Source organism: Chelonoidis abingdonii, chromosome 2 (genome assembly GCF_003597395.2).
Source record: "Chelonoidis abingdonii isolate Lonesome George chromosome 2, CheloAbing_2.0, whole genome shotgun sequence".
NCBI lineage: Eukaryota > Metazoa > Chordata > Testudines > Testudinidae > Chelonoidis > Chelonoidis abingdonii.
The window spans coordinates 105,074,088-105,090,897 of NC_133770.1; the positions used below are offsets into that span (position 1 = coordinate 105,074,088).

The window sequence follows — 16,810 nt, forward strand, 5'->3', positions numbered from 1 at the left end:
ACAGAGGGCCGGAGTTACAGAGAAAGAGACATGGTTCTGGCTGCTTGGGCATAGGCTAACTAAGCAGCTGACCTGGCTTAGGCACCCAACTCAATGAGAGGGTTTGTGACTGAAGATCCCAAGCAGAGGGAAGCACCTATCTCTGGTTCGTCAGCCAGGCACACTAGGCTGGCCCCTTAGGGTATGTCTATACTGCGTCCAACCCAAGGTGACAGGCTTGAGTTAGCGGGGCTCACAGTAGACAAAATGCCATCTACACAGCAATTCTTAGAGCTCCAAAATGCTGTGTAGACATATGCTTTGGCACCCAAGCCCCTCTTTTCACCCCATTCCTCTCCTTGCCATTTCAGTCCCTTCTGTCTGCGGTGGCTCACAGCTCAGCTTGGTGGCTTCAAAGGATACCTTTCTTATGTGGCTAACTCTCCGCAGGCATTGTCTGAGCAGCTTGGGCCTAACTCAGAGCTGATGATTCCACTAGGTAGCAGAGCACTCTGGAGCATCGCTGCAGTACTTTTAAGGATCTGAGACCATGCTTCTATTCCTGGCTCTGTCACTGGCCTGCTGGGGGTGACCTCAGGCAAGCCACTTAACCTCACGGTGCCTCAACTTCCTCATCTGTAAAATGGGGATAATGATCCTGACCTCTTTTAAATGCTTTTAGATATACGCACTATACAAAATTATTATAATAATCTCCTGGATTTTTGAGTAATTTCTCTAGAAGCATCATTACTATCAATAGATATCTGTTTTATTTCTATAGTATACTAAATTTTTATAGAATCCTATTGGTCTGGTCCCTATTAAATTCTCTTCCATTTTCCATTAGGGATTCTATTGTTCAGAAGGTGCAGACAGGGAAAACAACTGAGTTGTTGTATTATTCTTCAAGTCCTTTGGGAGTGTCTCTCCCATATACAGCTAGTCCTTTTTAGATTCTAATTTAGTCCAGGACATAAAGGATGGAAACTACTGGAATGTTTGAAGGTCACTATTAAAATAATTAGAGGATATTATTTGTGTTTTATTTTTAACTTCTTTACTGTTAGTCCCCTGCTGCTCTCAACCATCACAAAAGCTTCCTTTTTCTTCTTAAAATGGTTGTATACTCTGCTCAGTGGTTCTCAAACTTCATTGCACCACGACCCCTTTCTGACAACAAAGATTACTACATGCCCCTGGGTGAGCCCTGCCATTCTGTGTGTGTTTGTGGTGGGGAGTCATAAAGAGATGGTTAAGGGTTAATGTCTCTTTTACCTATAAAGGGTTAACTAGCAGTAAACCTGGAACACCTGACCAGAGGACCAATCAGGAGACAAGATACTTTCAAATCTCGATGGAGGGAAGCCTTTGTTTGTGCTTCTTGGGGGTTTTTTTCTGTGTGTTCTCTCTGGGTTCTGAGAGGGGCCAGACATGTAAGCAGATTCCTCCAGTCTTTCCGAAAAAAATCTCTTCTGTTCAAATTAGTAAGTACCAGTTAGAAAGGCAGTTTTGTCTTTTTGTTTGTTTTCTTTATTTGCAAATGTGTATTTTGCTGGAAGGATTGTATCTCTGTTGCAACTTGTATTTGTGCTGGAGGAAGGATTCTCCCTGGTGTCTATAAGCTGAAAAACCCTGTAACATTTTCCATTTTAATTTTACAGAAACACTTTTTACTTTTTCTTTCTTTTATTAAAAGCTTTTCTTTTAAAAAAACCTGATTGATTTTTTTCCCCTTGTTAAGGCTCAAGGGAATTGAGTCTAAACTCACCAGGGAGTGGTGGGAGGAAAGGAGGGCAGCGGGAAGGAAAATTTCCCTTTGTTTTAGATTCACGGAACTTGAATCTGTCTATCTCTCCAGGATAGCCCAGGGAGGGAAAGCCTGGGAGAGGACACAGTGGGGGAAGGGTTTATTTTCCCTTGTGTTAAGATTCAAGAAATTTGGGTCTTGTTTCACCAGTGAGTTGGTGAAGCCTCTCCAGACGACCCAGGGAGGAAAAGTCTAAGCGGGGGAAGAGGGGGTGGGGATAGTCAGTTCCTCCTTGTTTTAAGATCCAGGGGGTCTGGGCCTTGGGGTCCCCAGGGAAGGTTTTGGGGGGACCAGAGTGTACCAGGCATTGCAAGTCCTGGCTGGCGGCAGCCCTGTCAGATGTAAGCTAGTAATTAAGCTTAGAGGAATTCATGCTGGTATCCCATCTTTTGGACGCTAAGGTTCAGAGTGGGGGTTCATACCATGACAGGGGGGACGGAGGTAGAAGGGGGGCCGGGGCAGAGCCCCGCTGCCCCAGGCTCAAGCCCTCAGGCTTTGGCTAGCCCTGGGCCCCAGTGTGTCTAACTCTGGCCCTGTCAACCCCATTAAAATGGGATTGTGACCCACTTTGGTGTCCCAACTCACAGTTTGAGAACCACTGCCTACATTCTCATGCTAGTGGTGATGTGCCAACGCATCTGAGTATAGTCTTACACTGGCCATTAAATGACCTGGTGTTTGCATAGGAAGCTACAGGCAGTGATTTAGAAACTGTGCCAGCCCCAGTAGGAAGGGGATGTGGTAGGGACTTTAACCTGTGCCTTTTTATGAAGCCGCTGTTTTCTCCTGTGCACGTGACGTTAAGAAGGTAGCCATAGACCTTATCCATGCAGTGTTCTGCCCCTGCATGGCAATAACATGTCAGTGCCACTCCTTATAGAATAGAGTGCAATCCTTGACCCCAATGCTGAGTGGTTCACCTTCACTACTGCACAACCTGGGACTGAGTCACCATCAGTTCCCAGGGGCATTATTTTCCTATTGCAGGAAATGTGTCATTCAAAGGCAATTACTGTACTCATATATTGGGTGGAGGCAGCATGCAGACAATAGTGCAGCATGCTGTCCCTGAAGGCATCAGTTAGTCTCTCCTTCCCTTTGAAATAGTTTTACTAAGTCACACATCACTGAAGGGAACATTGCAAAGTACAACAGACAATAATTCCTTCCATCCTCTCTCTATATGCTGTCCAGACACAATTCAACTTCTTAATTTCCTCTTACCTCTGACCACTCTACTCCTTTCCAAATCACATTGGCTCATGATCCCATCATAATAATCCATCAAATTATTCAATTTAGTTTATCGTTTCCTTCCTCTCAGCATAGCCTGTACTCATAAATACAAACTTTGGTTACTTTTAAATAATATGTGCATTGTTTTGTATGCTCTGCAGTGCTGAGACTAAGTGCTACGTGCTACTGGGTGTAGCAGATCTCTCTTAAGGGTGTAGATGGGCATTAGAGTCTAATTCTGATGTGGGAAAGGTTAAGATTTAAAAAAAATAATGCTTTTATTTAATTTTTATTTGCCCTTTCTCTTATTATCGCATCTGTGAACTGCAGGACTGAAATTATTATTCAGCAGTTCGTGAGCTCATGCTGGGCCTGCACTTGGCCTCAGCATCCTGCCCAACAACAGACTACGCATGAATTATTTATAATTCACTCACCATTTGTTGCAGTTGTCACATCTGATTTTTATGGGTATTGTTGTTACCTCTGCCAAGGGAACTGCCTTCTAATTCTACATGAGTTAAAATGAGAGGGTGAACTACAGGCCACATTAAAATCACTGGGAGCTTTGCCATTGACTCCAGTGGAGCCAGGATTTTACTCAGCTTGTCTAGAAGCCTGACCGGATGACTAGGAGTTAGGAATAGAGTATTCTCAGCTCTGCCTCTGACTCATTGTGACAAGGTGCGTGTGGTCTCTCTAATATCCTGAGAACAACATGGCTACAACTACACTGCATCTGACTCACTGTGTCATCTCTGGCAAGCTGCACACTGCTTGCTTTTCCAAGGTGCTGAACATCCAGAGATTCAATTTATTTGCTTCAGCAGAAGTGTCTACACTGTAGGTACAACCATATACATTAGACATGTGATAACAGTTTTCAATTCTACTAAAACCATATAAATCAAGTGAAAAACACCACGAGGTTGAACAGATTGTCAGATAAAGATCCTATACAAAGGCAATGTCAAAAATACTTTATTGCAAATGCCAAAATGTTGTCCGTAGTTACTGAAATAAAATTACTGTTTGATAAACCATGTTTTAGAGAACAAAAAAACCTGGAATTCCAAAAGGTTTTTTATCTGGTAAGAAAACCAGGGAGAAGATCTATTTACAGCCCATCTGAAATATCTAAAAAAATCCCAAAATTACAGCAGTCTAATTTTTTTTTAAGAGAAACAAAATAAATGTTTTATTCAGACTTACTTCGATTTTCTTCTCTCTCTAGGTATTACGACAACTTCAGCCTCTGCACAGAACAGGAAGCCAGCGCTGCGAGATGCTTTTGGCCAAACCGACTTGCACAGGGCTTCATCACTGGAATTCATAAACAATTCTTTTCAAACTGTACATCAGAAAAGGTCCACTGGGAAGATCCACCAGATGAAATTCTCATAACTCTGATCTTAATCCCAGTATTGCTGATGGTTGCTATGATATCTCTAGTGGTGTGGTGCAGTAAGAGAAGTGACATTCTAGTGTAAGTCATGCCTCCTGGCTTTTCTCATCCCATTCCTCTCTCTCTTTTTTTTTTTTTTGGTAATGAAAAGAAGAATCAGAAATATCAGATCTGCTGTGCTTTAACCTGTCAGGTACTATGGGAGGAAACTGTCCTGTATTCAGAGAAACATTCTGCCTCTACCTAAAGTCAATGCTTCTATACTGCAGGTTTTCAATGTTGCTTATGCAAAGATCTTTTTTCCCCCCTCAAAATCGATAATCGCAGCTAATGTGTAATGGAATTCACATTCAGTTCTGGATAATGGGATACATATGATGGCAAGTGAACCTGCTAACGTCAGCAGAGGTAAAGTTTCTTAGCCAAAGTTAAAGCTTGTCAATAAGCGTCATTTTCCAGTGTGTGTGTGTGTATATATACACAATGGGTGAGTAACTTGTAATATTGACAGTGGGGCTCTTTTGAAATTTTTGTGTTGGACACTTGAGGTTTTCATTTGTGAACATTGTGACTTTAATGGAAGTTTGTCACCAAAGGAAATTAACATGCATGTTGCTGAGGGACACTTTCTTGGTGGTGAATAAAAAACACACACTACCAAGGACTAGAAGTATTGTCTTGGTAAGAAACAATTCATATGGCCAGTGGATTATCCTTGTGGAGAAGAGACTGTGCTGGGTTAAGTAGTTTTTAAAATGTCCTTAAAGATGACTTCTTAGAGCTTGCTGGCTTGAGAACACACTCCAGGAAGGATGCAGGCTTTTCCCCAGAGGTGGAAAATGAAAGGAAATGGGTTGACCATGAATTTACCAAGGATTGGTGAAGGAACTGTCATACGCCAGACCCATCATTTTATTTTTTTAATTATTATTCTTATGTTGATGAGTGTATTCACTATGTGCTCCTCATTCTCACTTCACCCTGAATCTTTTGTGCAAGTGATGTCCTGTAAATAAAAAAAGATAAGAACCTACGTCATTTGAGTGCCTTTCAGTGTTTGAATACTTCATTTTTCATCACTTACAGAATGTGGAAGCTTATGTTGTTAACAGCAAGGCAGTTTGAATGGTGCTTGGAATTGACAGAGGGCAGAGAAATGGAAACAAGATTCCATTCAACAAGTCTATATTCATCATATTCCTCTGTAATGAAATATTTAGATACAGTATGCTCCAAATAAAATAACTTTAGTCCTTATTGTAAATTTTTCTTGTCTGTCACATGAAGTGTCCTCCAAGCCAAATATTCCATTTTTACAAGTGCTTCAAGATCTTTTGCTCATGAATACACATTTTCATACCTCACACACTTAAATAAAGTACAGCTATCTGTGTCTTCTACACGTATTAGTTAGATAGTCTTCTTTAAGATTTTGTCCTAGTAGTTGGGATGTGGATCCATGTGAACAAAGTTTGCTGGATCTCAACACAGAAGTGCTCCCTGTATGAAAATCACATATATGTGGAAAGTTACAGTACCTATATACCTTGGTTTTCACATTGTTTCCCAATATTTTAATATAATATAGATCTGCGTGCAGTCCTATTGGATTGGTTATATTGGTAGGAATGACTGGTTATGTCAGATATTTCCTATGTATATTGTAATAGATAATGATTCATTCTCTTCTTTGATGCTAATAAGTTAATATTTGTAAAAATGTTTGAAGAAGAAAAGTGATATGTGTTAAACATTTTATTATATTAAACATTTTATTATATTTAACATAAAGGTAAGAAAACAGCTATTAAGGAGCCTGGTATGTTGTTGTCATTGTGCATTACCTAGACTGACCTTGGAAATTACATGATGGTGAAAGTATGTTGTGTTTTGATTATGCCTCCCCAGAGGATAACTATTATGCTTTTAAACCAAAAATTATCTTTAAATGAACTGGTTTCAAGATTCTATTTGATTATCTTCATTTGTTTTGTTTCACATTTTCCCCGTAGCCTAGGATTAAAACTTTCAAAAAAGTGACCAAGTCCCTCAGGCACTTTTGAAAATTATATCCTAGATTATATCATTTAAAATGAAACAGAATTGGTACCATCCCATCAGAGAGGTAGGAAAAGAGTATGAAAAAAAATGACGGATTTTTGCTTCACAGCTAATAATGCTCAAAAAAGACAATTTTGCAGACTCAGAAATATCAGTTTTCCCTGGATGTGAAACCTGATACAATCCTGTTCAAGATCTCTTCCAAACAGATTAGGACCTTCCACTATTGTTGACAATGTAGAGAGAGCATTTAAAGAAATGAGTGAGAAATGCCATTAGCAGTCAGTCCATCCAAGGCAAGACTGCCAAGACTGCTGAAGCACTTCTAGCACCCAGAGAAGCAGAGAGCAGGCTGTCCAATCTCTAGCAACTCCATTATATTAATAAGAAGCAACTGAGACACGTGAATTTTCTGATTTCACTTAGAATGTGGTCCATGGTTAGTGAAGGAAACAGTCAGGACTCCTGAGTTCTCACCCTGATTCTACAAGTGATTTGGGGCAAGTCATAAAAAATCTCTGTTCCACTTCTATTTAGAGCTTCCCGGGTCCTGTGCTAAGCAACCCTTTTCTGGGTCCAAGACTATTTGATAGTTGCAAATTAATTTTATATTACAAGAGAGTCTCAGAGGAAAATGGACAGACTAAAAAAATCCAAACAAACTCACTGTGCCAAAATCCTATTTAGAATTGGAGTAGAGTTCACACAGGGGAACACTCTGCAAAGAAAAATCAGAAGGCAGTGCTAACACCAGAGGAGGACTAGTATCCTTGCTAAGCAGTTTTGAAAAGACAAGTAGTACCACTGGTACGAAGAGACAGAAACATAGATGCTTAGGGAACTGACCAAATGTAGATGCTGAGCAAGCTTAGGAACCTACAGGGTTCTGTGGCTGTTGAATGGGGGTTTTGTGAATCTCAGCAGGGTCTGATTCTGGGATTTAGGCATCTAAAAGTGGCAATTAGGCACCTAAGTCCCTTTGTGAATCTAGCCGTTAGTGGGATTTTTAAAAGCAGCTTGGTACCAACTCATGAGTTTAATAGATGATAGATATCCTAGTTCTCTGCAAAATGGCCATAATAGCATTTCCCTACCTCACAGGGGTAATGTGAGGATAAATAATTAAAGACTGTCAGGTGCTCACATACTGCAGGAATCAGGGTCATGGGTACAATAGGTGCCAGATTGACATAAATTAAAAAAAAAATCAATGGGAGCTGAATTCAGGGAGAGCTTTTAAAATTGAGTCCATTAGGTGGCATCTTTTCTATTGCATCATTTAACAAGAATAGCAGAGTACAACGGAGAGTAGTGTAATTAATTGGCAGTAACCTTTTATACTTGCAGGGATACAGTTTTATTATGCTCTACTGTGAGCTTTCACAGAGTCCTTTTGACATCTTCATTCTCATGATGCTTCTGGTTCATTTAAATGCAATTTTTGGAAGACACTTTCAGGAACATTAAAGATGCAAAATGATCATGCAATGGGAAGCTATTATTACCTTAGCAGTTGTTTGTAACTGAAATTCCTTATTTTGTATGGTAACTAATGGCACTGTTCCTTGGAGAGACCATAAATGTACCATCTTAGTAAACAGATAGCTACTGCCTGGGAACACAGATATCACTTCCACTGACATTGTGCTTTTAAGGATATTGAAGTCTTTAAAAAAACTTTTACCTAATATCTAATAAGCGATTATACTTCAAAGCTTAATGACCGTACCATCTTCTCACCATGACTTACAATGTAAAAAACCAAGCTGTGGAAGCACAGTGGGCCATGTACACAGAAAACTAAGCTGATCTCTACCTCCCTTCTCAAGAATACTTCAACAGGAACGTCACACACAGCTCATCCTTCAAGGGGATGAACCTGTACTTTGCATGTGGAGTAACTGTATTCACAGATCCTGTAGAGAACAAGTACAGTTTTATATACAATATATACCCACTCAATCTTGGACAGGTACACTCATTCCAAATGGACAGTTGGTAGTAGGGATGTGGGTGTCTCTGCACATCCCATCTGTTAATTTGTATGGTAGAGCCTCCTTCTGGTATCTAGAATATGCCATTTCACTGCTTCTCAGGAACACAGTGCCAAAGGAAGCAATAGAAGCAATGACATGGGGATTGGCTAATTGCTTACCTAGAGAAGCCCAGGTTTGCAGTTGTGTCTGGTCAGATTTCTTCTGCAGCTTTACCTATATGTGGTACATCTTACCGCCTAAATTTAGAGAGGGCTGTCATGCTGATTGCACTTTGGCCTCCAAGGAGGTGGATCCACAAAAGTACTTAGGCCCATATGTTCCATTTTGAGGCTTCACTGCAACTCACAAAACTCTTGCCAAACGCTCTAGGTGCCTAAGGTTCTTCCTCTTGGGCATGGCCCTGCCACCTCACTCCAGGGGTCCAGAGGTGTGTCTCCCACCTATGCCCCGGAGTGATTCACGAACAAGGGGAAAGACAGACATCTGGCCACCTAACTCAGAGATAGCCTGCCAGATGGGGTCCCACTCAAAATCTGGCCAGAAATCAGGAGCCCACATAACAACTTTTAGCCCACTGGTTAAAGCACTAATCTGGCATATGGGAGATCCAGGTTCAATTCCTCCATCTCTGCCAGGAGTGGCGGGACAGGATTTGAGCAAGGATTTCCCACACCTTTCACCTGAGAGCTCCAACCACTGACATATAGGACAGTCAAGTGAGTGGGTAGGGTCTCTCCTGTTGAAGCTATTCCACTGTGGATAAATGAGAGAGATTAGAGCAGGGGTCAGGACCTACGGTCTCCCACCTCCTGTGTGGGTGCCTTAATCACCAGGCTACAGAATTAGTTATTGTCTTTCTCTTTGGCCCAATGACTGCTCTGCTTTGGATAAATACTTAATAGTTTCCCTCCCCACCTCCCATCAGCATGTCCTATAGCTCAGTGTTCATATCCCCTCTCCTCTCTGGCAGACAAGAGGTGATTGAACCTGAGTCTCCTGCATCATAGATGAACGTTCTAACCCCTGGGCTAAAAATCGTAAAGGTGGATACCTCCTCTGACTGTTGTGTGTGGAAGGAGTTAAGTGGGGGAAACACCCCCTGCTTGTCAGCCATGTTGTGTGGAACAAGGCAGGCACCAAAAGCATTCCTGCACGAACCACTTTAGGGACCTAAACCAGCTGACTTCAGAAGATGGGTTCCTGTTTGTGGATCACTTTGAAAAAGAGGCACTTACATCTGCAGGAAGGCACCTATCTCAGTGAGGGGGCAGGGATTAGCACACACCTCTCTCATCAGCATCTTTTAGGTGGCTCTCCACTTAGCATGCTGGCTGGATCAAATCATGGTGTCCCTCGGGGTCTGTACTGGGACCAGTCCTGTTCAACATATACATAAATGATCTGGAAAAAGGGGTAAACAGCGAGGAGGCAAAATTTGCAGGATGATACAAAACTACTCAAAATAGTTAAGTCCTAGGCAGACTGCAAAGAGCTACAAAAGGATCTCGCAAAACTAGGTGACTGTGCAACAAAATGGCAGATGAAATTCAATGTTGATAAATACAAAGTAATGCACATTGGAAAACATAATCCCAACTATACATATAAAATGATGGGGTCTAAATTATCTGTTACCATTCAAGAAAGAGATCTTGGAGTCACTGTGGATAGTTCTCTGAAAACATCTACTCAGTGTGCTGTGCCATTCAAAAAAGCTAACAGAAAGTTGGGAATCATTAAGAAAGAGATAGATAATAAGACAGAAAATATCATATTGCCTCCTTATGAATCCATGGTACGCCCACATCTTGAATACTGTGTGCAGATGTGGTTGGCCCATCTCAAAAAAGATATACTGGACTTGGAAAAGGTTTTGAAAAGGGCAACAAAAATGATTAGGGGCATGAAATGGCTGCTGTATCAAGATAGATTAATATAACTGGGACTTTTCCGCTTGGAAAAGAGATGACTAAGGAGGAATATGATAGAGGTCTATAAAATCATGACTAGTGTGTAGAAAGTAAATAAAGAAGCGTTATTTACTCCTCATAACACAAGAACTAGGGGCCACCAAATGAAATTAATAGGCAGCAGGTTTAAAACAAACAAAAGGAAGAATTTTTTCACACAATGCAAGTCAACCTGTCGAACTCCTTGCCAGAGGGTGTTGTGAAGGCCAAGACTATAACAGGATTCAAAAAAGAACTAGATAAATTCGTGGAGGACAGGTCCATCAATGGCTATTAGCCAGGATGGGCAGAGATGGTGTCCCTAGCCACTGCTTGCCAGAAGCTGTGAACGGACGACATGGGAGGGATCACTTGATGATTACCTATTCTGTTAATACCCTCTGGGGCACCTGGCATTGGCCATTGTCAGAAGACAGGATACTAGATGGACCTTTGGTCTAACCCAGTATTGCTGTTTTTATGTTCTTATTATAAGATGCCTGTCTCTCCCCATTCATCATACCGAGAGCCTATATGCCTAACTCAGGCTTTATGGATCACAGTATTGTTCCTGTGATTTTTGTAGGTGCCTTGAATCGGAGTGTTGCAATGTCTAAGTGACTAGATGATTTAACACTAGTGAGCACGTATTTCTTTGCTGCACTAAGCATTCACCCTTGGGTGAGATCAATCCCTGGAGCAGAAGGGCAAGTGGGACTGAAGTGGTGTATAGATTTTATGATGGCCCTCTGCACAGAGATGCATTTCAACAATAAAGAGGGGAACTAAATAGAGGTGCAGTAGAAGGGCAAAGAAGAAAACAGCAAAAAGACCAAAACGCTCTTTGAACTGTTGAGACATGGGTGTTGTGCTTTTGCTTCTGCTTATTATCTCTGAATTATACCAGATGAAGCAGAGCACATGCACTTTTGCCAGTGAACCAGCATATGGACCTATTGATTCAACCAGCTAGGCAGACAAAGGTAGGATTTGGTTAATTGTTTTCTAGTTGATGTTTGAGACATCATTGTTTCTTGCTACTAGCTGACCATTTTTCAAGCTGAGCTTGGAGATGGAAGATGCTGTAGCAGAATCACAACCTCTGAGCTGGGTGAACTGAGATAACAGCTGGGTCACTTATATATGTTTTGTTGGGCCTGATTGGGGTAGTGTAATAGGAAGGCTTAAAATCACCTGTGGGTTGTTTGGGCTCAGCTTACAAATATAAAAGCCTCAGTTGAGATATGCACCTATTGAAAGCTGGGAGGTGGGCTAGTGTAAGCAGACTTGTGTGTGAAGGCCCCTCTCCCAGCCTAAGGGGATTGGGTACTGGATCTGGTCTTCAAATAATTACAGGGGACAGCTAATAAATAACAGGGTCAGGAGTAAGAGTCACAGGTACAAAAATCAGGGTACTTAGTGCAGGCTTAGCAGTACCTTTGATTAAGAGACCCATCCATAAAACTGCTTTTCCCAAGAGATACTGTATTTTTCATCAGTTTTGTGGAAAGAGGCATCCACCAAGAATCATTTTACTTTGTTAGGGTTTTTTCCTGGAGGAATTCCCCAGAGATTTTTTTTTTCCTCCTGGAAGAGACACTAATTTGTGGGACAAAATTTCTGATGAATTTTCATGAAATTCTCATGTCAGCACAGGATGGGTCCTAATCTTTTGTCTACCAAGTTTACTCTACATCTGTTTTGTTTGCTTTTAAAGAAAAAGGTCAACCAGAAAAGTTTGACCAATATAGGACTTAATCAGCATATTGCAGCTATTTTAAACAGCTTTGGATAAAACACCAGTTTTTGAGAATCATGGCTGATGACACAGCTGAAGCCAACCCAATGATCATTTCTGCCAGCCAATTTGAATCATGGCAGAGAAATCATTGATTAAAGGTGTGTTGTCCCTGGAAGGTTAGTAGAGGTAGCATCCTGGATTAAAATGCCATTTTTCAGTGATAGCTGATTTTATGATCCACAGAATAAAATACCACAAGAGATCTGCCAGGCAAACATTCCATCTCCCTACACAACTTCTAATGATAGAAGGTATAAAGGCTCAAACAGTTAGCATGTTTTTTGTTTGTTTTCCACCTACCATTGTATTAAGGCAATGGATATACATGGCTTTGCTCCAGCTGGATGGGGTACACTGGTTTGAAATAAGGCTGGCTATTTTTGCTTTAAATACACAAGTGGCTCTAGAGAGTGGATTGTGGTGTGGATAAGTAAGGCAAATACAGCAGATAAGCTTCTTAGCAAAAGAGATGCTATCCAAATTGTGTGTAAGTGCCACCTGCGTGCGGTGTAAAGAAGCTGGTTGGAGGTGAAGGAACACACACACCTAGATGTATGAGGTAGGAAAGATTTCTCCTATGAGTTACCTATCCCTGTAGGAAGACATGGTGCTAACATTTGTTGATTAAAAGTCAATGGAGCGACACTGATTTACCCCAGCTGACTATCTTCCCAACAATGTTTCGCTAATATGGAGAAAACTACAGTAATATAATCATTCAGCCATTTAGATGCACATCTAAACTACATGGAGCCCTCAAATCTTTTGATATTTTTTTCCTCATTTCTGCAAAACAGTAGCCTGTCATGCATGCCTTCATTAAAACAGAAAAAGGCACTAAGCCATAAAAGGACAGATGAATAGCTACTCTATTGCAGTTCTGTCCTGCTGAATGTCTGTTTGCTGGGAACTGACACCTGGAAATCTGTATGCAGTGTTATTGTAGCTGTGTTGGTCTCTCTCATATCCTGGGACACGGTGGACAAGGTAATATCTTTTATTGGACCAACTTCGGCTGGCAAGAGAGACAAGATTTTGAGCTTACACAGACCTGAAGAAGAGCTCTGTGTAAGCTTGAAAGCTTGTCTCTCTCACCAGTGGAAGTTGGTCCAACAGAAGATATTACCTCACCCATCTTGTCTACCTGGTAATGGGGATGTTTTAAGGATCTTGGGGTAGTCTGGACTATCTGACAGCTGATTCTTTGGGTTAGTAACTAGCAGCATCACATGAGACTGGTTAATTGGAAGTTTACAGCCATGGGCTCCAGAACTATTTGTAAAATATTCCTCAATTACATTTTTGATCATTCTACCAAATTGACAGATTTAGGTATGAACTGAAAAGCAATTTGAGATTCATCCAAACCGTGCTTTGAACTAAATGAGTAACTCACTGGTATGGGTTTCTCTGTTTAATTTCCTCTCTACCCCCAATGATAATTATATGTTCCAGTGTTTAGATTCCTTCCTCCTGCCCCCCAGGAATCATATAACTAGCCCATGATTTTCCTACAACCCCTGTACAGGGGGGTAGCATGGTGCTGCCCTGACTGAAGAGCAGTGCAGGGAAGCAATTTCTTCCATGTTCCACCTTACCCTAGAGAAGTTGTTATGACTGCTCCTTAGGGTCTCCCACAATACAAATAAATAAGGGGGAATTGACAGCATTATTATGTACCTGTGCAACCACTAAGTTACACTACAGCACATAATCAGAGGAAGCCAAAATTTACTGGTGACTTAAGTTTTTTGAAGTAGTATCTCAGCTCCGACTAGACAAACTTACCCAGAGAAGAAAAAAACTATGTAAAAATATCTAGTTAATCCCACACTTGTAAAGCTATTAGGGATAGTTATTAAATCTGTTGTTACTCAGCACCACAAGAAGAGCATTACTGAAATAAACAAGCTCCGCCACAGTAAGCTTCTGTATCTAAAGCTTCTGTGTCTAAATATACCTAAAGATTTAGGTGTCTAAATATTAGCCCCCATGTTTGAAAATTTTAGCCTCAGTGTGACAGTGGGGTAAACACACGTCTAAATTTTGCTCTTAAGCCAGTGTAAATATATAAAAACTCCATATTTACACCAGTCTAACAGACTAGAATTTGTCCCACAATTCCCAGAGTGGTTAGAGAAACAGCTTGCTGGATGTTGATACACAACGATTTTCTGGAGCTCTAGTGCTATGAGCAGCTGTGCTCTGCTCTGGCTCCTCCGACTAATATCTCTGCTGAGATTCATAACCGGAACAATCTGTACAAATTGTAATTAAAAGTAGCCTAGGATAAACGTATCCTGTGTATTGCCCACTCATCTTCTCCCCTAACAAGGAAATAAAATACCCCACTTCTAGAAGCCAGAAAGGATAGATATGTGCATTAAGCTCTATAGTAAAGTGTATATTTAAGCCAGGTGTTTATTGAGGAAAGCTTAATTACCTCAGTAGAAATCTCATTAACACTGGGCACTGTCACAGTTCATGGCAACTATACCAGTATTTCCCCCTTTTGGGTCTAGCAGGACACCCACTCTGGGCTACAGGCTCCTGAACGGTCACCTCTCTTGGTTAGAGACCCACAACTCTCTCCTGCCTGATGGGTTTTTTCAGGCTGCACCATTCCCTGCCTATACTGATTTTTCCAGCAAATCGGACTGGCTAAGGAGGCCTGCTTTGCCTTTTTCCAAGAGGCTGTAAATAGTATAACTGCCTAGAGGTATAAATTATCACACATTTTCTAAACAAGCACATGTATTCTTCATGTGAAAGCATTGGAGAAAAAACATTAAAACAGAAGAACCTAAATGCATGCTAATAAGCATGCCAGTGATCACCCCAACTCCAGCAAGGACTCTGGCAGGTGTTGCAAACCCCACCAAGGGGTTTTTCTGAGGTTACAAGTTCTTAACTGAATGTTCTCAGAACAACCGTGTCCACGCATTTGAGTCACTCCTTTATGCTATTTGGGCCTCAGATGCGGTCCTCATGTAACAGATGATCAGCAGCCAAAAGGCAAAGCTTCAAAAAGCTGAGTTCTTTCATAACCAGAGAGGGTACCGTTCCTAGGGTTTACATTAGTCATGTCTCCCCCCAGTGACATTACATACAATCCCACAATATATAAACATTTTCATTTTTAAAACAAGTAACTTTTAACACTAAGTAATTCCTTATGAAATTAAATTAATCCAATAAGGTTTGTCCAGCATATTGTAGGAAATTACCATGTGTGTCAGTCACCATTACAAACTCAATTTACCAAGAGTTGCAGACCCATGGTATCTGAGATAGTTAGTTTGTATTCTAGCTCAAATGTTGTGCTATAGAAACTCTTGTTGAATGTAGATTTTTGATGGTCTAGTGTAATGGAACAGAGTAGTATCCTTTTAAATGATTAGAGGCCTTTAGCGGCCCCCAGCCTCCTATGTTTGAGAAGCCACCATAACCTCGCCGGAGCAGCAATTTATATGGAGCTAGGGCTTGCATGTCGCATGTAGTTGACAAACATGCCTGTTTAGTACCCACTAAGTAGCCACTATGCCCGCGTGGTTCCTTCATGTGAAGTATGTTATGTAAAGAAGACAAATAGCAACCCTTGTAGTAAATATAACCTATGTTCCCTCCCCACCCATTCAGCTCAAATACATGTGAATCCAATGGGTGCTGTAGGGCGATGGGTTCCTTTGAGAGGGGAAAGCAGGAATCTAGATGTTTGATTTCAGCACAAGACTTTCTTAACCTTCCTCATCAGGTGTGGCTATTATCTTCACTCTGCTGATCTGACTAAGGGTACGTCTACACTGCACGATTATTTCGAATTAGCTTAAACCGATATTACAAAACAGATCTAATAAAATCGGTTTAGCGCGTCCACAGTGGGATCCCGAAATCGATTGTTTGCGTCCATGGTCCAAAGCTACCATCGATTTCAGGAGCGGTGCACTGTGGGTAGCTGTTCCTCAGCTATCCCATAGTTCCCACTTCCGTGTTGAGAGCACAGTGCCTGATGGGGCAGAAAACACTGCCCCGGGTGGTGCTGGGTACAGCCTCACCCCTCCCTTTGTGAAGGCAGCAGACAACCCTTTGGCGCCTTTTTCGCGGAGTGCATTGAGCAAACGCCATAGCACAGCAATCTTTCCCTTTTTTTTTTCACGTGGTAGTGGGGGGGAATAAACTGAGGAGCTGTTCCCTGAACCACGCCAGACACTGTGTTTGAACCTACAGACATTGGGAGCTCAGCCAAGAATGCAAATAATTTTCAGAGACTGCTGTGGACTGTGGGATAGCTGGAGTCCTCAGTACCCCCTCCCTCCCTTCATGAGCGTCCATTTGAGTCTCTGGCTTCCCGTTACGCTTGTCACACAGCGCTGTGTATCCTGGAGTTTTTTATTCAAACGCTTTGGCATTTCGTGTTCTGTAACGGAGCTGGATACAACAGATTTGTCTCCCCATACAGCGATCAGACCTAGTATCTCCCGTACGGTCTATGCTGGAGCTCTTTTTCGATTTCAGACTGCATCGCCAGCCGTGCTGATCAGAGCTCCACGCTGGGCAAGCAGGAAATGTAAT

The 16,810-nt window shown here is 41.6% G+C and overlaps 1 protein-coding gene across 1 annotated transcript in view; it reads left to right on the forward strand.

Moving 5' to 3' along the window:
• The window catches only part of RAMP3 (receptor activity modifying protein 3), a 116,686-nt gene extending 112,123 nt beyond the window's left edge, over nucleotides 1-4,563 (forward strand). Inside the window, exon 4 of the mRNA XM_032771131.2 lies at nucleotides 4,260-4,563. Coding sequence (XP_032627022.1) covers nucleotides 4,260-4,515 — 256 coding nt within the window. The 3' untranslated portion in view covers nucleotides 4,516-4,563. The remainder of the gene's footprint in view (nucleotides 1-4,259) is intronic.
• Nucleotides 4,564-16,810: the final 12,247 nt, after the last annotated feature.